We start from the raw sequence: 22,066 nt of genomic DNA, 5'->3' as shown, positions 1-22,066 counted from the left end.
GTTTGCATTAAAGGATACGAGAAAACGATAATATGTTGGTAGTGATGTGTAATGTGAAACTAAAAACGCGTATTGATTAGGTCTAAATAAAACAAGTTCAATTTATCAACATTGTGAAAGCACTCCCTACATATCGGGAACGTGTGTACAACCTAACAATTAGATACATATAACAGACTCAATGCCTGCGTATTTACGTTCGACGTCAACTAAGACAGCCCACGCTTGGTCCTTGTCTATGGCCAACTTCTTTTAGGGTCGTCAGCATCCCTCTACTCATAAGCGTATTTACGTTCGACGTCAACTAAGACAGCCCACGTTTTAGGGTCGTCAGCATCAACAGGAGCCCCATGTCAACCGTTGAAGGTGGTCCATTTTTCGTGTTGTCGGCTTCACATAACCTAAGACTTGGAGTTCGCGGAGAGCACGAAGAAACTCCGCGATTGACACTTCCGAATCATCCTCCCTGACAGACTAATATTACCAGATAAATGGCCATTAAAACAAGCGATTAGTTAAATTGATCATACATCACAACGACAACTCACAGTTTATCTTTAAATACTTTATTTAATTTTGTGTGTTTAAATGTGATTTAAATGTGTTCAGCAGTAACTCGTCGTAGTCTTCTCGGTGTTACTGCGGATTTTAGCTGTTATTCGGATGGTCATAAATAAAGAAGAAGGAAGAATAAAGTTGTTAACACAGACTTTCATGTGATGCCACAGTGCTGTTATAGCAATAGAAACAAACGATCAACTATGACGTTTAAAAATTATTCAACTCTTTGTTGACTTGCAACGCAGACATTACCTGGTAACTCAGCAGCATGTCGTAAACGTTTATCATTTTCCCACACTCAAGATGGAGCTTGTATACGATGCTAATAGGTGGTAAACAGGCTGATGCTTCAGCTGATTTTACTCTACAACAATGACATGATAGAACACTAGACGGGGTTGCCAGAGCTCGATTCAAGGTGGTACGTAGCGTTGGGGCAAACATTGCACGAAGTTCTGATACATTCCCTTAACAAATGAATATATATAAAAATTACTCTCAATCCGGATATATGCATATAACACAACACAATATATAACAGTACTTAAATATGGCAAAATTATTAAAATAGAGGTTGAGGCTTTTTTGAATTATTTCCAAATCAAATGGACGTTCACGCTGAGATCACTAGATTTAGATAAATTTGCTAATTGCTTCCTTAGAAAAAAACAAAAACGTCTAGTGGAGTCGTTAGCGGAACGAAACGTATCTTAGTGAACTGGTATTCGTAGAAACCTTTAGTCACCTTGTTATCTCGGCGTTGATTAACCAAGGTTGCCGAAAAAATAATTTAATTTCTGTCTTTGAAGGTAGTTTACAATACTAACATTTCCTTTTACTGAAATTTACGATTGGTTAATCCATCTATATGTAATTCTTTCATACGATCTATTTTTTAATTTAACATAAGCATACTCTATAGTGTGCATTTTTCTAGGATTTAAAAAGATTTTTTCTGCGGATATTGATCTGGAAAATATATTTGAAAAAAAAACTGTAATTTTTATAAAAAGCTGTAAAGTAGGTAAGTCCGAAGTAAAATATCATCGTCTAAAACACGCCCAAGCTTATTTTTTACCAATTCTCTATTTAGTTTTGTATCGGGAAGTTAGCAATGTTAAGTTAGTTTTAAAAGCCTTTTACGGTTTCTATACTGTTCGAATCGATGCATTCGTACCGATATAAATATGTTCAGCGTGAGGCAAATCTGCAAGCGTCAGCACATTTTTCGCTTGGTCTTTTAGGAAGCTGATGATATCTTCGCGTATTAGGTCAAGTTTTGTCGTGCGTTTTTTCCTTGCGCTTTCCAACATCGCTTGTTTCCATTCGGACCTTCGAAACACAGTAGAACCATTAATCAATCAACAACTAATTATTATATACGCTTAGAGAAAAATTTAATAACCTTTGCTTACTAAATCTTTCTAATTTTTCGTCCGGCACTGTAAGACGGCTGGCTCCCATACCGATACGAAGTGTGTCGACGCCTGGATTCGAACTTATACCACAACCTGCCTTTAAACATTACAAGCAAACATCTATACAAGAGTTTATCGCCAGCACAGGTTTTAACTACTGTACGATTCTTTAAAAGGTTTTTTAAATGATCGACGGAATCGCTATTTATTATTACGCTGCCTGATATGAGAGAGAAAAGTGTTGTTGCTTTTCAAGACGAAAAATGTATGATAATTACAATAATATCCGAATTACAATCGATCCTCTATTCAAATTTTTTGTTTTGTTCATCCTTGCTATTGCTCAACTAACCTCGAAGTGAACTGTTTTGAGTCGTTTTCCGCTGCCTCTGACAAATTCTCGTCGAGACCATCTTGTCCGAGGCAATCGCAAAACCCTCTAAGCTTGTCGGCAATTTCTCCACTCTTACGCGGTGCCACATGCTCCTATGACAGAAACCGTGATAAAAGAACACTAGTTTAGATCAGCAACAACTATGGTAGTTGAACCGCACATTGAGAGGGGAGCGTATTTTAACAATTTCAGTAGGTTAATACGGAAGTTCGTACAGAACATCGGATAAGGCTCTTTACAGTATGAAAACGGTTCAGAATAGTAGATAACTAAAGATTTGTCGACGCAGCACACAGGAACTTTTTCAAATATTAGATAACTATTTTTTTTATAGTACTTACAACAAAAGTTTTTCGGTGTTCTACACATACTCATTCAACCATCAGTTGTTAATATTACTATACATAGGTTAATTTTTTCATAATTCACCCTTGGTCAAAACAAGTTTGTCAGCGTACATTGTAAAATAGTACAGCAGCACTGGCAATTGAGGATTACTAAAAATATACTAAATAATTAAAATATGACTGGACACAAACCTGAAGCCTCTGCCGAAGCTCGTTAGCGGATAGAAGCCGAATAACTTGTTCAGTTTTACGAAAAATAGCTGAGTCAACAAAGAACTTCTTCTGTAAGCTTAAGAAACAGTTCTTGAAGATCCCTGGTCGTAGACCCGCCAGACTCACCAGGACATTAGCAAGATTCTCACGCAGAGAGTCGTTGTCGCTGTTCAGCAACATAGCTTTATCTATTTCATGATCTGAAACAATGCAAAAGATGTTTGTATTACCTGCCATATGATGAAAATGACGCATGTAGTACGAAAACGTATGCGGTGTTAACCCAGATGCTTATTATGAAAGAACTGCAAAAAAAAGTACACCATTGAAGTAAGAGAAAAATATAAAGTATGGTATCTGCTGTTGTTAATCAACTTCACAAAATCACTTCATGATGAAATAATGCGTACATCAGTTCTGTTATTACCCGGACCGCTCTAAATGAAAACTAGGATCATACCAGTTCCCGGGTTGCACATAGAGTATATCGTCTTAGGGTCCACTTTCTCCAGGTGAATTGTCAGAGCTACCCGGAGGATATGCAGCATTGTCTTCAGGGAAAAATCATGGTAGAGAACAAAGTCGGTCATCCAGTTGAATAGCTTAGGGAATAGAATAAATGGAAAATGAATACAAGTTCCACACGTTGTGGTAGTACTGCAAGTTTGAATTAATAACATTTTAACAATTGCTACCAATGAATTAACAATATTTCGATATGAACATGCTATATTTAAGTGGTGTTGCTGAGGGCTTATTACTATGTTACTAATATATATGTTAAACATACTACCGCATGTACCTTAGAATATGCTGAAATCGCGATTAGTAAGGAAAAGCTACGTTATCATATGTCCTTTGAAATTATATGAAATATTGTAAAACCCTGTACTCATACCTGCCTGTACAATAACTTTCTGTGTGAATTACTAAAAAGAGAAATCCTTGATATGACACAATAATCATTAACTGAAAAATATGGTTACATACGTAGCGCTTTAATATAGTGCATAGTTTACTTACCAACTACAACACCGCGAGTTAGAATAAGCATGTGCTATGAAATAATACCCTATAGCTGCTGATGCTCGATCATCTTTTATTACTCCGCGATTTACTCTATAATAGTGTATATGACTTCACTGACGATTCTTCTCATACATATTCAACACTAACTTCAAAGGTGTAAGCCTTACGAAAGAGACGGATATATAGAGCTACCAAAGAGTGTCGGCTTTTGGCTCAGTGGGCAAGGCATTTGAAGGAATCTTACCTCTGGCTCCAGTTTAAAAGGAAAATCTCTATTGAGGACGAGTAGATCAAAGATCCCATTGAGCGTTTCTTCAACGGGAGGTGAAGAAAACGACCGGATAAAAAGGTTTGAAGCACATCGTAAACTTAGTATCTTGTGAATATGCTGCGCCGTCGACGAAATGCCTGCAAAACAAGCACCCGAAACATGGTCATTGACTATGCTCGGATTCAACTCTGTGCATATGTCCTATATATATACTTTATTTAAAGAAACAAAAAAATAATGTGATAGAAAAATTCCTTTTGGCAATCCAGTACACGCACATTACAATGTGGCGATAGACATCCATCAGTACACGCACATGTACATACACATTATTAGAAATATTTATGTCCGTAGACTGAGATAAAGCCTATCATTTAATATAGCTTTAGGAACTTATTAATTGTAATTGTTAAGAAAGACATGATGTCATAGTACACTAGTATAGGTCCAAAGCGTGAGTAGTTAAAGATACTAAACGCGGTAAACATACCGAATACAAGACAGGTATCCATCTCTTCGAGGTGAGTTTTCAGAATCTGGGAAAGGTCCTCAAGGATTGTAGTTTTTACCGAAGTTACGTCTTCAATAATTATAATAAACTTTTTTGCGCCCAGACGAAATTTCGAAGCTGCAAACGATTTTGTCACTTTAATGGACGAGAATTGAATGTCAACACTGTGTAGAATATAGAAAATTATTAAACAAGTAATATTGTTCAAAAATCCGCTGGCAATAGTTTTTCGGTCCTCCCAAAGTTTGACCGATTCAACGTTTTTCTTTATCTACATGCATTTATCATATTATTGTATAACGCACTTTTCCTTTTCCTGGGACTTCCACATGTCATCCCTGGTTGCTCACAAGCAACGAGCTTATATATTTGGACCAAGTTCTCAAAGCTGATTAACGCCCTTTTGATTTTCGGCTCATCGTCGAGGTTAAGCACAGCTATGAATTCATTAAACATTTTTTGAAGGATTCCAGAAAGCGAAGTGCAATCGACAGGCGACAGACGACAAATCAAAGGCGTGACTTTGTGTAGCTGATTCGAGAGCTCACCAAAGACACCTGCAATTTATCAATCAATTAACATCATGTTCGAATAAACACGAAGAAAACATTCAATAATTTGATCAAATCTATACCCAAAATTAAGTCTTTGACAAATATTTAACTAACTGTCAAGAATTTTTCCTCTTTAATGCCAAGGTTGTACGCCACTTATAATCGTGCATTTCTCGTTGTGCATTCTAAATAACAGCTCGGAATGTGAAGACGTCAAGTAGTTGGTTTACAAGTCGTTTCCAGCTATGAGTTGGTTAGTTAGAGATCGACCCACCGGAATGGTCGGAAACGCTGGAGCCAAGTCGAATCATGGCAGTTGGTATGTTCTCCTGCTTCTGGTCACATCCGCTTGAAAAGAATTGCAAAACAGATCTAATCAACTGCTCGTGCTTTTCAACATGATATGCCGTCAACTGTAACAGTCGAAAAAAGATAAGGTTCATTTATAGTTTCTATAATCATTACAGTTCGTCTGACCCTATCCGAGCCGTTTAAGATTACCCATGTCTAAATAAAACCGTCAAAACAAAGGGAAAATGGTGTACCTTTTATATAGTGTACACATAATAACGGACACTTCTTCTTATAGGAGTCCAGTGTAAACGGTAGAATGATCATGCAGCAATAAGCAGTCTTTCTAAAAAAGCTTTCCATGTGAAGTGACTAATAGAGAAATTTTTTGTCGTTGTCCAACAAACCAAACATTTGGCAGGAAACTATCTCCATACTAAATGAGCATGAATTAACTAGCAGATTATTGCTCAATGGTAAATTACTGTTTGTTTATTTTATGTAAGTGGTATAGCTGTCCACAGTGATAAATATTTCATTTTTATTTATCGCATAGTGACTAAATATGTATCATTGTAGTCTTAGAGCGTCTCCAACATTCTTACAGACATCCCACTGAATCGACTTTGAGAAAACAGGCTCATCATTAAGACATTTAATGTAGTGTCAAAGTACCCTGAAAAAAAATTGAGTACAGAAAATAAATGTTGCAAGTATTAGAAAGTCGTGTATATTAAGGCATTTTTGAGTGTGTCTATAATTGTGTTATTCAAGGATTTGGTTTCCCATGTTTGCTTCCAATACCATGGGACATCTTCACAAGTATCAAAGCGAATAATGGTATCCTCAGAGCGCCTCAGAGATCAATGGCCATGCCTACCTCAAGTGCGTAAAGATCACTAACAACTAATAACTAGTTTTTTAGTGAATTTACCTTTTGTTCCAAGTTTTGCCAAATTTGGGAATATTTCGAAATGGGCCCCTTCTTTGGCCTGCTTGGTTTACGAACATGGCACGACTGGGAAATCAGAGGTGTGTCCATTCTGAAATTTCATAAAATAATTGTTTCAATAACTCAACTGTTTAAAACTTGTTAATGTGGATTCTTACTTCTCTGCTTATTTAAATGCCTATAGAATTGACTTCCTCGTTCAGTCCTCCATGGATTATAGGCGTGCTACTACTGTACGAGATTCATATGCGAAATTTAAATAGCATCAAGCATGGAGAACGTAACTAGTTACTATTATTTAAGAAGTTTACGTTAACCGTAAAAATAATTCGAATTTAATTAATGTATTTTAAAGTTGACATACATAAGTTAAAGTGGCTTAAAACTTCTTAATAAGTTCTTAAGGTAAAACTTCTTAAGGTTAATTATATTGAGTATAGTAAAAAATAAAGCTGGATAGATTAAGTTTGTAAAGATAATCTATAGCTTAACTTACTTGACGGTAATCCTTGTCAGTTGGTTACAAACTATTTTGTTTACTATTCATTACATCAATCGCCCGCCAAAGCACCTTTTACTCGGGTGGCATAGACACTTCATAGAAACATTTAAAATAAGAATAATGGAAGTTTCATTCAGTGAAGACAGGCTCTGCGCACTGGATGTGTTATAGAACCCTGACCGTACTTTTTTTTATTACCTAGTTTTAATTTATAGGACAAAGTGTAAGTTTTATTTCGGACGTAAAAAATACCGATAAATTATAGCAGCAAGAGCGGTGGACGATGCAGAGCTCGTAAGTGGTTTTTATGTCAGGCAATAAAGTTCGTCTGCGACTGTGTTTGACTGGTGATAAAATTACGTAGAGAGAGAGAAAGGAAAAAATCAACGTGCTAAGGTGACGTTTCGCACTCTTTACATATGTACGGCCCCTCACTTAATCCGATCCATCAGCATGCATTCAGTTGTACTAGGGTAGCCATGTGACTGCTCCGGTAAATGAACCCAATACCTTGATGTTGTATCTCTAAGGAAAAAAACACTATTGTCTTATATCTTAAAAGGTGTGTGAATATTGTGTTCAACTTTAGCAGTTCATCAGAAAATAACAAACAGTAAAGTTTTTGCTACGAACAAGAGCGCTCCTTACTGTGTGATGGCGACTTCTTCAGAGGAAGTATGCAAAGCGTCATTTTATCAGGAAGATGATGTTCAGGAGATTTCAGCGCAGCTTCATGATCAGGTGTGTTAAGTGACAATCTTCGAGTGCCAGGTTTTAAGACACTAAAAATACGAGCCCAAACAAGCGCCCATTTTTCTTGTCACCTCAATGACTAACAGCTGACCGAATTAAGTGTATCAATGAACCCTTTAAAAAAGAGCAAGAGAGAAAATGGCAAAGATGACGAAATGAAAAACGGACGACTATTATTAACATAATATCACAACACACATTTTTTACCTTTTAAATATGTGTTTTACGTTTAGCCAACATGTAGGTAGTTATGAGTTATCCAGGTCCCAACCAAAGGGGGGCAACTATTGAGTAGAGATCCTTTTCTTGACTAACATTTGTTACACATTAAAATAATGATTTGTTAGACCAGGATTCGATCTAGCCCCTTAGGCTAATTAATGTTATTTGAATTAAGTAGTTAAGTTAAGGAAGTAAAAATTAATGTTAATTGAAATAAATAAATGTATAGATATTCAGTTATATCCTTTTTGATATTGTCTCTTTTCATTTTTATACAAAATGTTACATAAATATAAGAATCACCACCCCAACTCAATCATAATAATCTAATCGTCGTAGCCTAACTTTGGCTTTATGCTTATTAAGCTCAGAATTAATCCTCTAGGAGTGGACATCGACTATAGAGAAGGCGCGTTACATTTTAATAGATGGTGCAATCGAGAACAATGCGCGGGCTCTATCAAACGATATACGAATAGCAGATAAAATCGATAAACGGTTATAAAACGCCTCTAGCTGTCTATATAGTATTTGCTAACATTGAAATATAATAGTGACTCAATTTAGATGAATTTGACCACATAAATTGCCGTGATCGATGAAGTGATTCGTTGGTTAAGTTAATGTACTTATTTTAAAATGAGAAAGTAGCATATTGTACGACCACTAACGTTAATTGATAAGCAAAGTTTTCCTTAGCGGTTTTATCCTGTATATATATCGCTGTTGAAATCAAGAGTAGGTATTTCTCCACTTAAGAGGAAAATGGAAAATATCCACATCCGAAAAAGTAGTGCGCTTGAACTCGAAGCCAATCAGGTAATCAACCATTGTTTATTCATTTGTTGGCCATTGACTGAAGTGTGTCTAACATAGTCTATTGCTTGTTAAAGTATGAAATTTATTCTAAGGATGAACCTTCAATCGATGAGCAAAGATTTCTATAGAAACAAGGGTACTAGTGATATTTAAGTTATCGCATACTTCTCAGTTTATAATAGTGTTTTATTTCGAGAAGAGATCATTAACATTCACCAATCAGTATGTTCTTCAATGTCAGGAAGCTATCACTGTCTGCAATCGTCACAGACTCTGCCTATTTGAGGGGCAAATATTTTTACGGTGACCTTTCTTGGAATCATGGGCATTCTTAACACTTTATCGTATTGTTGTACTTGTTTCGTATCTGTCCAGTGGAATTTAGTTTTTTGAGTAACACTTTCTTGATATTTCTTTCTACCTGAAACTTTATTTGGTCAATTGCTGACGTCGCAATCGGTTAGTTAGAACTCAATGAATAACACTTGAAGGATAAGCTTCTTTGGAGATCACAATCAGCAAAAGTTCAGCGTTCAGGAGTATGGAGTATGGCGTTAAGGAGTTCAGGTGATTAGCTTTATCTGTAACGCTAACGGTCATGCATAAGCAGTTCGTCTTATGTGCAATGCGAGTAATGTGTTTAAAAACTATATTTTTTTTCAAGTTGTCGATATATTTTGTCTCGTTACCCCCCTCATTATATATATGGCTTGAAAGATTGCAGAGCCTTAAATAATGCCGGATTAAAGCCTGTGAATAATATCAGTGAAATAGATGCTTCATTTCTTACCCTAGGACATGGTTCAAAAAAAGTTTAATTCCGAAAATTTTGTTCAACTTTCTGATCATGCATGTATCATATTTGATAAAAAAAAACCCTTCAGTAAAGTTTAAGTGCAATATCTAATATATAAAGCGTATTTTTATATATATGAAATGTAATATTTAAAAATAGTTATAACGTCTTGGGAATTTGCTGGCTAAAGGACATTCAGTCTCACTCCTTGAACAATTTTTTTGCTGAATATGTATTCTCCTTTACGGGATAATCTGCAGTACTTGAATATTCATCTTTTAATATAACTAAATAATAATAAATAGTTAAATTTTTTGTTTTGACATTAAGTATAGTCGACATTACTACAATATAACATATGAGGTAATGAATTTTGAATCCTTCCAATAAACACTGTTTGACATTTATTACGATTTTCCGTTGCAGGCGGATAATGCAAGTTTGTTGCGGAGACGTCGGACAAGTTATTCTGGGAAAAGGGAAATCCTTGGAAGTCTCAAGCTCATTTCACAGAAATATGAGGTATCTCTGCATGTTGTGGCTTGTGTCAGTTGTGCTTGTATTTTCCTTGCAATATGCGACGATTGTAGGATTTAAGCTACACGTTTTCTAGCATCAGCTAGCAGAGGTAGATGCCGAGTTTACGATAGTGCAAACAAAATTAGGCAAAAGCATTAATTAATTGATTGGATTGGTAATTATATTCTAAACGAAATGCACGAGATTATACATTCTAGTCATATTTGATATTTTCAGAGTCTGGACTACGATCCGTGCGAAAGTCAGCTTTTCATCGAAGAACATCACCGTATTAACAAAAACAACAGCTTTGTGTGTATTCAACTCATGATTGATTTGTAACGTGACCTAGATAAGTTCTATACTGGTTGTTTGTCGTTGACTTTTGGAGAACTTTCTCCCACACTCATGGTTATACGGACACTTTTTGGCAGCCTGTTTGTTAGAAAATATCCTACTGAAAGCCTTTCTAAGTTTTGCTAAATCCTACCTCTCGCACGGATAGAACTTATTGTACGTTAACGTCGAGTAACTGACATACATCATGTCCGAGTAACTCAGAAGCGCCATGTGTTGACATATCATCTCGCACTTTAATAGGATTTAAAAGAAATTTATTTAATAGAAACCTGCATATACCTTTTTAATTACAAAATTTCTTCCCCAAAGTATGATTTCTTATCGAAAAGCAGTGACTGAACGTACTTTCTCCTGAAATGCTAAAAAGCCTGGAATCTATAAGAAGAAAATGAGTTGGACGTAAATGCCATTTATCATTGGTCAAATAAAAACACTATATGTACAACAAAAAAATGTGCGGGAATTTTCCTGCAGCTATTAAATAAGTTGCATTTATTGTCGGTCTGAGTAGGGCAGACTAAACATTATTTCATTTTCAAATTGTCCAATTTGCCTACTTCAAAGCCAGACATTTCTTGGCTAGCAATTGTTATCGCGGTGTGTATTTGCGGAAGCTTCTGCTGATTAAAAATACCAAACTAGCTTAGGTTTACTTTCATAAGTAGTAAGTAGTAGCATCAAGCCATTTTTGATTAACAGCGTTCAACGTGGATTGAGCTTCAACGTTGGCTAGTCATACTTGTCATCGGAGTGTTAACGGCTTTTACAGCTATTTTTATCGATGTCTCGATCGAAGAGCTTTCGTCGATAAAATTCGGCATTATTCAGAAGCTCATGAACAGGTAAGATTTTTAGGGCAATCATTGCATATTTCACAAAAACAGACGTGTTGTTACGGGAAAACTGTTTAGTAGCAGTAGTTCTGATTATTCGAAGTATTAAAATTGAGTGCGAAAGAATTAACCTAATTCGGGTTTACTTCATTCGTTGTGGTGTCAGATGTGTACACGACAACTGTCTCGTGCAACCCTACCTGGCTTGGATTATGGCAAATGCTTTGCCTGTTCTCATTGGTTCATTACTGGTTACGTTCATTTCACCCGTCGCTGCTGGGAGCGGAATTCCCGTCATCAAATGCTACCTCAATGGGGTCAAAATACCTGAAATGGTCAGGTAATATTTTTGATCTCGAAGTCGTCGTTAATCGATCAGTGCTCCGATAGGGAGTCTGTCTAATGGGATTTGATGGCAGTGATAAATGGTCGATATAAAGTTTCGCTAATATTTTTACATAAAACCACCAGTAAGGAATAAGTATTTCCTTTTAGTCTTTAGTAGTACGCACGTCACGATCTTGTGATATCATCAAACTTTTTTGTACCACGCTACTGTTCGTTTAAAGTGCTAAATATGGTCTTTCAGGATAAAAACCCTAATAGTTAAATCGGTCGGTGTAATACTCAGCGTGGTTGGAGGGCTCGCTGTGGGTAAAGAGGGACCGATGGTTCATTGCGGAGCCGTCATTGCGGCGGGTATTAGCCAAGGAAAGAGTAGCACGCTCAAACGAGATTTCAAAATATTTCACGAGTTCCGACAGGACCACGAAAAGCGAGACTTCGTTTCAGCCGGAGCTGCTGCGGGTCTGTTAGTCTTTAGATTTTTTTTTCAGTCAAACGCTTACAATACACGCTATTGAAGAAAGGTTTTTGGCACTTAAAAGAGATAGACGAAAAAAAGGTCCGTCCATTTTCAATTTTGTAAAAAAAACATCATTCATCTAAGCAGTGACTAAACCCCACCTACTTTTATTGTAATTCCCGTCGATTAATAATTTTGTGATATTAATTTTCATCGAAATGGGCTCGCATATTCAATTTAGGTGTCGCTGCTGCTTTCGGCGCTCCTGTTGGCGGTGTGCTGTTCGCATTAGAAGAAGGTGCATCGTTTTGGAATCAGGCCCTCACGTGGAAAATATTCTTTTGTTCGACTGTAAGCGCATTCACTTTATCCTTCTGCCTGTCTTTGTATCATGGCGAACCGGGCGTGCTGTCTAGTGCTGGCTTGCTTAATTTTGGTTCGTTTGGAAGCGTAAGTTCTTTCTACCAAGCTCTGTGCACTATTTATATAAAGAAGATTGTTATTATTACTATTATCTACATGTTTTCTCTAACTTAATATTACCGCTTATGATCGGTTAATATGTTTTTCAGGTTTTCTATGAACGTGTCTTACCGTATAGTGCTTATTAATGAAAATAATCCCAGTCATACCGTTAGAAGTTAACTCAATCAAATAGAAATTCGATGTTCGAAAAAAATCTGTAAGTTGTTTTTGTCTTTCCTTCTTTCTTTTATTTCTCTGAATTAGTCTGTCCACTGGGAGATTATAGAAATTCCATTGTACATGTTTATGGGTGCAATCGGCGGTGTTTTAGGGGCTTTCTACAATTATCTCAACTACAGGCTTTCCGTATTTCGCGCTCAGTTCATTCATCGTAAACCAATGAAGGTGAGTTTCCACGAAAACTTGTTTGCTCACTTTTATCCAGCATCATCAAATGCTTAAAGTTGAAAATAATGATGCATATGTGTCTTTTGACAACAAGCCATAGGTATCAAACCATTGAACTTCCCATACAAAAAACGTATAATAACGACATATAAAAAAACTTACTCCTATCGAAATAGACAGCGGCATCTCTAAAACCAAAGTAAGTCATGTTGTATTAAAAAACGCGCACATTCCGTAAAGTGATACGGGGCGATACATAGTTAAGTCGTTAAGTAATGTGTGTCATTGTTGGTTTGTTTGTATCAATTTGTATCATAGGTTGTGGAAGGTGTTTTGGTTGCCGTTATAACCGCAACTGTTGCATTTTTCCTCATCGAGCTCATCGATGATTGCTCAGCTCAACAGGATGAGAAGCACACTGACAACTCTTTACAGGCAAGCCATATTGGCTAAATATTCAATACTGTTGTTGAACTTGTAGAATCAGTTACTCGCGTATAGCAAGCGTCGGTCTGAGTCTTTTTTCGGAAACTTTATTATATGATCCAACAAGTATTTGGAATTGCTGTGAGTTTTTTTTTATCTAATTATCTATATGAGCAAAATTTGGCATTACTGTATTTAGATGTCATCGCTTCTGAAGCAGCGCTTAGTAATGGCACTAAGTTTAGATATTAGCACCTTAAGAGGAATCATTACTATTCTTTGTGATCGCAGGTACTAACGTCATTGTGCATTAATCAGTAGGCATATATGTTGCCTAGATTATATACCGCAACGAAAAATCAGAACCGGAATTAATGGTTGATGTTCAAGGTTAGCTTTGCTTATCATACCTCGAAAGCGTGTTTTTTTTCTAAACAAAACCTTTTGCTTGATAGAGAAAAAAACAGCGCCAAACTAGAGTGCAAAGAAAGCGTAAAACTTTCCTATTTTTTTTGTCTATTCCAGTTCCATTGTAAGGATGGAAAATACTCGGTAATCGGTCAATTATGGTTCCAGACTCCAGAAAAATCTGTGCGGTCATTGTTCCACATGCCTGAGGGAACCTGGTCCGCTTCTACGCTTTCGATATTCTTCGTTGTTTATTTCATTATCAACTGCTGGACGTACGGACTCAGCGTTTCGTCGGGCGTATTCATTCCGACCCTGTTAATGGGTGCCGTTTTCGGCCGGTTAGTTTATCGCCGCTCAGTGATATACTGCATAGCGCTCGTTCATTTAAGACAAAATCATGAAAATATCCACATTTATGTTCAAACTCCTTTGCAGGTTGTTCGGGATAGCCACTAAAACTCTTGTAAGCCATTTCGATTACAAGTGGGACGTGGAGCCAGGCAAGTTTGCCCTGATAGGGGCTGCCGCCACTCTAGGCGGTGTTGTTCGAATGACGCTCTCGTTGTCGGTTATTCTCATCGAGGCAACCCGAGACATTACCTTTTGCATGCCAATTGTCATTACCCTCATTGTCGCCAAATGGGTTGGAGATTATCTCTTCGAAGGATTGTACGATTTCCATTTTCAGTTGTCTCGAGTACCATTTCTAAACTGGGAAGCGCCCAAGGAAGGACATCACATTTATGCCAGGTATGTTAAAGGCTATGAAAATATTACGGGATTGTTGAGATAATGTTATATATATTTGAAAGATGAATAATAGGCGTTTTGAATGTAAATCAATAATGTTTCATATGTATATTGAATAAGAGAAAGGTCTTCGATCATTGGTCCTAGTCAATGAATATTATTATTCATTGTCGTAACTTGTCTGGTTATAGCGAGATTATGGCCTTTCCTGTAGTCACACTGCCGACAGTAGTAAAAGTGGGTGATCTGATGGATATTCTTTCAAAAACCACTCACAACGGATTCCCTGTCACTGACGGTGTTGACCCTGAGACGTTATACCGAGGCGGTGGCAAGTTCGAAGAAGCAAAAGGCTTCAACGAAGTCGGTGTATCAGGAATCGATGGCACATCTAGACCAAAACACTTCGGTCGCTTCCGGGGTCTCATTCTTCGTGATCAGTTGATTGTGTTGCTTCAGAATAAGATCTTCAATGAAATGGTCGATGTGATCTGGACTCGAATGGGTAGTCGAGACTTCCGTGAGCCGTATCCGAGATACTCAAGTGTAAACGTGAGTAGAGCAGCCTATTAAGGTCTGAATACTTTGTAGCCACCACAGCACATTCGTTTTTTACAACCTGCTTTTTCGTAGGCGCTTTTTTAAAGTGGTCCGTGAATAGAGGACTACGGCTATCTACGTGTCACATTGTAACCTCTACAGCTTATATGTATTATTAAGTAGCGCAAACTGTCCGTAACGCATCAACCGGTGTTATCATAGGCTGTATAGGTGACTTCCAAGTTGTCTGTGTCTGAGGCACGAATCGATTTATCTGTTTCGAGACGAGTAAAAATAAATTATCGACGGTGAATAAATATTAATTGAGAGATCCAATTTAATGTCTGTCCACTTTTCAGCAAGTGCACGTGTCCTTAGCAGAAAGGGAATTCCACATTGACTTACGACCATTCATGAACTTCTCTGCATATAGCATATCACATGTGAGCTAGATTGCATCAAATCCTCATGTTGTATTGTAATAAAGTCAAATTCTTGTTAACTTAGACTATGCATAGAAGAATTGCAAACACTTCACATACATTGCTAAATAGTCCATAGGTAACGCTTATTTCGTGTGGAGATACATTGTAACTAACCGTCGAAAACTTACGTTGACATATTTTTTGCCTCGTTTCAGAATTCCTCTCTCTACCGCATTCACAAACTGTTTCGTGCATTAGGTTTACGCCACTTAACGGTTGTGAATGATCAAAATGAGGTTGTAGGGATGATCACACGGAAAGACCTCGCTGTTTTTCGGAGTCATTCTCGTTTCGGTAAAACAACCCTCGAACTTTTGCACATATCGCATGGTTAACCAAGGTAGCCTCAAAGCCTGGTCATCAGATGTGGATACGATGCTTACTGCACGTTTCAGCCATAACGTATTTTGAAAGCATTGCGTGTATTACTGAATATCCAAACATGACCTTTATAAACCCAATATCAGCCTCATACATGACATCATTATGTTATGTTGGATTATATGACGTCTCTACTACTCTCAATTATGCGATTTCTACTAGTTAGGGCCATTTAGACGGATTCGCTGTTTCAACACTGTGAGGAATTAAGGAATATCGGATATTCTAGTGTAAGGTAAATTTGTAATTTCAGAACAGCTAAGCAGAGATTTCCAGGAGCAGTTATAATAATATACTGGTGTTTATGATGTGGCAAGTGATCAATTTACCGTTTTGCTCGAAAACGTTATATGCGTTTGTACAGTGTACCGATGACAATGATGGCAGATCGAATATTTTTATCCATGGAACGACGTAGTAGTCGTCGTCATTTTCTTTCTAAGATAAAACCCTTTAAAACCAATATTTTGCACAATAGGAAAATAATGTTACTATCAACAGAAAATACTAATATTGTTGAAACTCATGTTTTAAGTCTGTTTTTCATTACTGTTATCGCCAAAGTTGTGTATTATACAGTTGTTGTCTCTAGTAGTCCTGACTCCGTAGCTGTACTATATTACAACCGAGGTCCGGTTTTAACGCGATGCAAAATAAGGCTGAAGATTTGGAGAATTGTATATTTTTTTAAACATTTACTAACGTGTATAAAACCTGGTGAAATATAATGTACTCCAGAAAGCATAACTCTGAAGTAAATGAGCGAATGTTGATGGTCTCGCTTGATCTTAAAGTGAGGCAATGCTTGCATAATATTTATAGATTTATTATTACTGTCATCAGTAATGACGTTGTTTCAGAGTCACAGCTATGCGTATACGTATTAAATTGGCGCATAATTAACCACCGTTTGCTTGCTCTAAAAAGTTATTATTATAGTTTTGTCTAGATTACAAGACGTTTTGCTTTCCATTCGGAATTCAAAAATGGGTATGTTCAGTGGCAAAAACAGCATCCTTGACGCTCGTTATCAGCCTTATCCTAAAAGGAAAAATGTTTAAATAGTACTGGGTAGTATCCTATACATTCGGATTATATAGGATTTTGTAGCTGTGAATATAGCTTAAAAGTGGCTTGGCTAGCTGGAAAGCGGTATTTTCTACCCACAGAAGGGAGGTCACTTTGGGTTTTATCGATGATCACTATAAATCACAGTTGAAAAAAGAAAAAGATTAGATGAAACAAGATTAAAGCAAGGGCGCCATTTTAGGATGTTTACGAAATGATAACAATAAAAAACATCTTTGACCTCCGCATAACATTCAATTATTGGTAAAAAAAATACTAGAAAAACAAAGAACAGGCCTTACATATACACAAACCTGACGTGTTAATAATAATAATAATAATAATACTAGTCATGGGAGAAATAAAAACTGCTTCAATAAAATTATCGGTTCTATGCAAATTATCTTTTATGCAAAGTTATGCTGAAAAAGATTTACACGTGTACCGTTTTGCTCTATTCACATTGCGCTATGTCAATATAATTTTCCAATCGACAAGGTTACACTACTATGTGCAAATCAAAGCATAGCCTGTATCTACTGCCTGCATAGACTTTAACAAGTTGTAACGTATATTTATTGTTCACATGTGACACTAGTCAAACTCATTGTACAATGGAAAAAATAATAAAACTGTAGTTTTTCTTATAGACACAAGTATTGCTGTTCGGTCGTGCTTAGTAATTAGATTGCAATTAGCAAACGCCGCGTATTTAGCTTCGTGACATAATTCATTTTAACACATTTATGATTCGGATTAAATTCTGTGTCACCACATCGCGCAACAACTTAAGCCTCTCGTCAAAACTACCTTAAACTATCAAAGCCCCGCGTTCGTGTGTGGGTCATTGAATGAAACGTGTCAAATTAACCTGGATGATTATTAAGTCCTTAACATTCCACATTGGGCTGCATAACATCAGATGGCGGCATCAGCACTCCTTGTAATTAACTAACTGTCAGCTAAAGTGTCCTTTCTTAATAAAGTATTATAATAAGGCACATTAGATATTACATAACAAAGTAATGTGGAAAAACTTTTCATAATAAAAAAAACTACGTGAAATTTGATTATCAGCTGCTACAAATTGGCTCGAGTGATCTTCGGCGACTAGCTCAACTAAGAATTTTATCAAAAATAAAGCAAATGGATTGATGAATTAAAAATATAAATGATTGCTGCCTATAAAACTTTGACCATGTTGCATATGTGCCAGCACTGAAATTACCAGTAACATGTTTCTACACGGTTTGCTTTATCACTACAAAGAATTACAACGCTACAACAGAATTAGTAAGACTGTATGATTTTCCATTTGTAGTGCACCGGTGTTATAGTTCGACTTTTGCCTAAATCTGTATCGGTATCTCTTCTAGTTCAATGACTCAAAACTCGGCGGCTACGATTCGAAAAATCATTCCGATGTTTTCGAAGCAACCTTTAGATATTGGATGACACAATGGTGGTTGTTGTAACGACGGTGAGCACATGAAACTGGCTTTTTTTAAAGCTATTCGACTTTGCTTATTCTATAGTCCTACGTTTTTTCCCCTGTTCTTTAGATATTTATTCTTCTTTACGTTTTCACAATAGTATTTTTGCATCTTTTCTGATCTAATATTTCTTTTTATATATTATTTGACACTCGTCTTTATTATATGTTATTACTGTTCCTTGTATTCTTTTTTACTTAAACTTACAACGTACGAATATACACGGTCACTTTGATGCGGTTGGCTATTATCGGTTTGTTTGAGGCGTCAACTAAATGATGCAATTTACGATGAATGATGAAAAAAACAGATTAAACTCAACAAAAAACCTGCTGTGACGTAGTTCTTGCTCCTGAAGATCGCCTGTTTACAGTTCACTCTTAAGCGTCGAATAAAGCTAAAATGATAAATACTTTCTTTGAACTTGAACTGAACACAACAATAAGCATTGAGTGTTAACATTTAGGTAGGTATTTTACTTTTTCTATTCTGAACAAAATTTGAATATCGGTGATTTAGCTATTGTCGAAACAGGAGTTAGTTCTCTTCTGCAGAGAACGTTGATGAAAATGATAGCGCGTAACCTGGTAAGAAAACCGTAGCACTTTGATCTCTAGGAAGCTCTCTGTATCAATCTTAGCTAGTCTGCGTATATACAATCTTACAATGGGTCTTTGGGTAACTCGATCTGGTGCTACGATACAGTAAATACGTTCTGCGTTTGAGCAAACTAAAATCTACACAATGACCGTATGTCGCTGTATAGCAGAAATGGAAGTTTATAATAAATATGCATTTTTTCATTAAAAGACAAGTGGTTTTTGGTACGCATTGAAATAACGAGCGCACAGCATTCATGAAAATGTTGGTTGTTGTGAATAAAAGTCTCATTTGACATTATCATTATTCTTGAATGAATAGATATTTATTTTGAATAGTGCACAATTCATTCAATCAACCGACACCTTGATTTTCAATAACGTAAAATGCTTACTGTTTTAAGCAATTAATTTCTATTAGTTTAGCTGTCCTTCTGATGTGATCATTTCAATCCCCTCATAGGTTTCAAGTCGCCAGGCTCCCAAATATGATAGATGATCTGAATTTTTTAAAACAAATCGTTGTAGGTTTTCACTTACACCATTTTAAAGATGAATTTTAAATATACTTCCAAATGGTTGAATAAAACTTCATTCTAACTTTGATTTTGCTAAATTTTGTAAAGCTGTGCAAAGCTTGTACAAGGCCAAGCTTTGCATTCTTTACATCTTTCAAATATAAGTACCATTAAAATGCATCCTGTATCTGCTGTTTTACGTAAGTGGATTCTATCGTCTACCAGAACAGCGGTAACGAACAACACTTAACAACTGTGAATTGCACTAACGTAAAGGAATAAGTGATGTACATTTGGGTCCCTCAAAGCTATGAAGAGCCCACAAATTATTTTCCCGCTTTCCAGATATCTTCTACAATTACCAACAACAGTCCCCTCTTCAAATAGGCGTTATGTTCTACGACAAACTAAGCAAAACAAGAATTGATCAACTTTTTGTCAGCGTAGCTAGATAGTGGCTAGTAACAACGCGGAATTGTTCCAACTGAAATAAGCCGACCAAACCAACTCTTCTACGCTCAGCCGAAGATGTTTGTAGCGATATCTTTTTCGAGACCTGAAGAAGTTGTTTGCTCGATTAATTTCGTTACAGCGTACATCAGCGTTAGGATACCTTGAGTATTCAATGTGGAAATCGGCGCGAATACCGAGCTCACCCGTATCGTCAGTAACGCATGTTAATTAGTCGCACAAGACTATCTACGGTGGAAAGTCAATAGTATTTATCGAAGTTTTGCCAATCGTAATAGTCTATAACTACAAACTTAGCGCTTACAAGTAAATGTACCTAAAGATCACATAATTAGAGAAGACATGTTCGCTTTCTGTTGTGTTCATTGCTTCAATGACCTTGCTGAATAAATTTACATTTTTAAGTCACATAAATTTTTTCACACACATTTTCATTAACTGAAAGAATTAGGTTTTAGCTCTGTGTTATTATTATTTAATACATTCATTATTAGGGTGATCTCTCTGCTTGATTTTATCAAGTCATGCCAATGACGTCCGTGAAATCGTTCGACTCGGTTTTACAAGTCTGAAGAGTCCTTTTGCAGTTTCCAAAGGTCGTGCAGAAGATCATTCGATAATTTTTTGACAGCTCGCACACAGAATATATTCGGAGCTTTTGCTATACTTTTAGCTTTAATCTTTACTGCAATAACTATACTACAGGCGTGCCCTAGCTAAGCGTCAGGCGCGCTGTTGAAGATGACAAAAGACGTTAATGAATTGCATCAAGTCCAGCGTTGCCTCTATTCATTTGCCCTCAGCCAGTATTGGTCCTCCCTAACGGTTAGCAGGATAGTGTATTTTACTTGGGCAATTTCATGTATCCGGGTCGGCATGGTATAGTGTGTTTTGTTTGTCAGCTGTGAGCTTGCGGATAGGTGTGGCAAAAACGTGCAACCTTAGTTTCACAACAAAAATACAACAGATTTCGTTTTTCGCTGATTTCCACTTTTTTTTGCGATAATACTTTTTGCGATCGGTGCTATACGTGCGTCTCTAAAAACGGCTGTTGATGGCGATGCGGATTATACCTTACGACGGCCTAAGAACGTTGTAATTCGAGTTATTACAAGCTCTACCTTCATCGAAGCGTTTTCAAAAGAAGAAACGTACTTGGATGGATCAACAGGAGGACGCGTTGTGTGCTTGAAGGAGAACATTTTTATGAATTTATACTTTGGGTATTGAATGGATTTTCGAATTTTTTTTATGTAACAAAACGGCTAGAGAAAGGTATGTATTATGTCGACGAAACAGAAATAGATGCCGATAACTGAAAATGAAAGCAGATTCACGGCTAATAAACAAGCTGCAGAAACTGCTACGCGAACTATACCTATTAAAACGATTTAACGATCTAACGATTAACGATATTGCAAATGAAGATTATTAGTTACCTTTATAATCTCTTCTAATAAAATGAATAGAATTCGATCATTCCCAAACTGCACGTCCCCGCACTGATTTTTAAACCCTAAGAACCTTACATTTGATTTTAAACAACATACACTGTATGTGTTAGCTTAACACTCAGATCTATCCATTATCTAAGTTCTGCAATGTTTGGCAATAAGAAACCGAACTTTGGATAATGTTTGCTTCTATATTAAGTAACGAAAAAAGCGATTTTTTTTTTCATTATTTATGGGAACGAAGTGGAGCAATAACGAAGTTGTACATTTCGTTTTTATTTTCAAAATTGTTTAAAATTAGCATAAATTATTCTATGTACCTATTTCCTAATAGAACACCCACGCCAAGATGTGTAACTGAAATTTTTTTCGCATGTAAGCATTTTAAAAAAGGATGGTTATTCTGTCAGCACGGGAAACTGCGTCATCGATATTTGATCTGGAACT

General features: G+C 36.5%; 3 protein-coding genes across 8 annotated transcripts in view; 2 read left to right on the top strand and 1 right to left on the bottom strand.

The window, feature by feature from the left end:
• Window positions 1–186: 186 nt before the first annotated feature.
• Orc3 (origin recognition complex subunit 3) lies at window positions 187–7,174 on the bottom strand. Of its 3 annotated transcripts, none has more exons than XM_022790487.2 (13): window positions 7,038–7,174; window positions 6,524–6,632; window positions 5,573–5,711; window positions 5,050–5,301; window positions 4,724–4,861; window positions 4,207–4,370; window positions 3,394–3,535; window positions 2,913–3,133; window positions 2,332–2,465; window positions 1,739–1,893; window positions 814–1,028; window positions 319–474; window positions 187–249 (listed from the first exon to the last, which is right to left on the bottom strand). In XM_022790487.2, the coding sequence occupies exons 2-12, from the start codon at window positions 6,629–6,631 to the stop codon at window positions 337–339; spliced, it is 1,806 nt and encodes a 601-aa protein (XP_022646222.1). In that variant the 5' UTR covers window position 6,632; window positions 7,038–7,174; the 3' UTR covers window positions 187–249; window positions 319–336. The 3 variants fall into 3 exon arrangements, with proteins under 3 accessions (XP_022646222.1, XP_086834975.1, XP_086834976.1); XM_086978849.1 differs by having other exon boundaries at window positions 814–1,016; XM_086978850.1 differs by having other exon boundaries at window positions 3,394–3,484.
• A 160-nt stretch (window positions 7,175–7,334) lies between these two features.
• Window positions 7,335–17,743, top strand: ClC-b (chloride channel protein 7). 4 transcript variants are annotated; one of them, XM_022792642.2, is made up of 14 exons: window positions 7,335–7,784; window positions 10,060–10,155; window positions 10,390–10,464; window positions 11,212–11,354; window positions 11,512–11,685; window positions 11,935–12,152; window positions 12,392–12,600; window positions 12,880–13,020; window positions 13,342–13,458; window positions 13,975–14,198; window positions 14,296–14,610; window positions 14,802–15,162; window positions 15,510–15,593; window positions 15,791–17,743. In XM_022792642.2, exons 1-14 carry the CDS (start codon window positions 7,698–7,700, stop codon window positions 15,968–15,970), a joined length of 2,424 nt encoding a protein of 807 aa, XP_022648377.1. In that variant the 5' UTR covers window positions 7,335–7,697; the 3' UTR covers window positions 15,971–17,743. The 4 variants fall into 4 exon arrangements, with proteins under 4 accessions (XP_022648377.1, XP_086834972.1, XP_086834971.1 ...); XM_086978846.1 differs by lacking the exon at window positions 11,212–11,354; XM_086978845.1 differs by lacking the exon at window positions 15,510–15,593.
• A 3,343-nt stretch (window positions 17,744–21,086) lies between these two features.
• Window positions 21,087–22,066, top strand: part of LOC111244852 (centromere protein X-like) — a 2,360-nt gene continuing 1,380 nt past the window's right edge. Inside the window, exon 1 of the mRNA XM_086978853.1 lies at window positions 21,087–21,388. The gene's annotated coding sequence lies outside the window, so the exon portion shown is untranslated. The remainder of the gene's footprint in view (window positions 21,389–22,066) is intronic.

Source organism: Varroa destructor, unplaced genomic scaffold (assembly GCF_002443255.2).
Source record: "Varroa destructor unplaced genomic scaffold, Vdes_3.0 BEIS01000002.1, whole genome shotgun sequence".
NCBI classification, from domain to species: domain Eukaryota; kingdom Metazoa; phylum Arthropoda; class Arachnida; order Mesostigmata; family Varroidae; genus Varroa; species Varroa destructor.
This window is presented reverse-complemented; position numbering and strand designations above follow the sequence as displayed.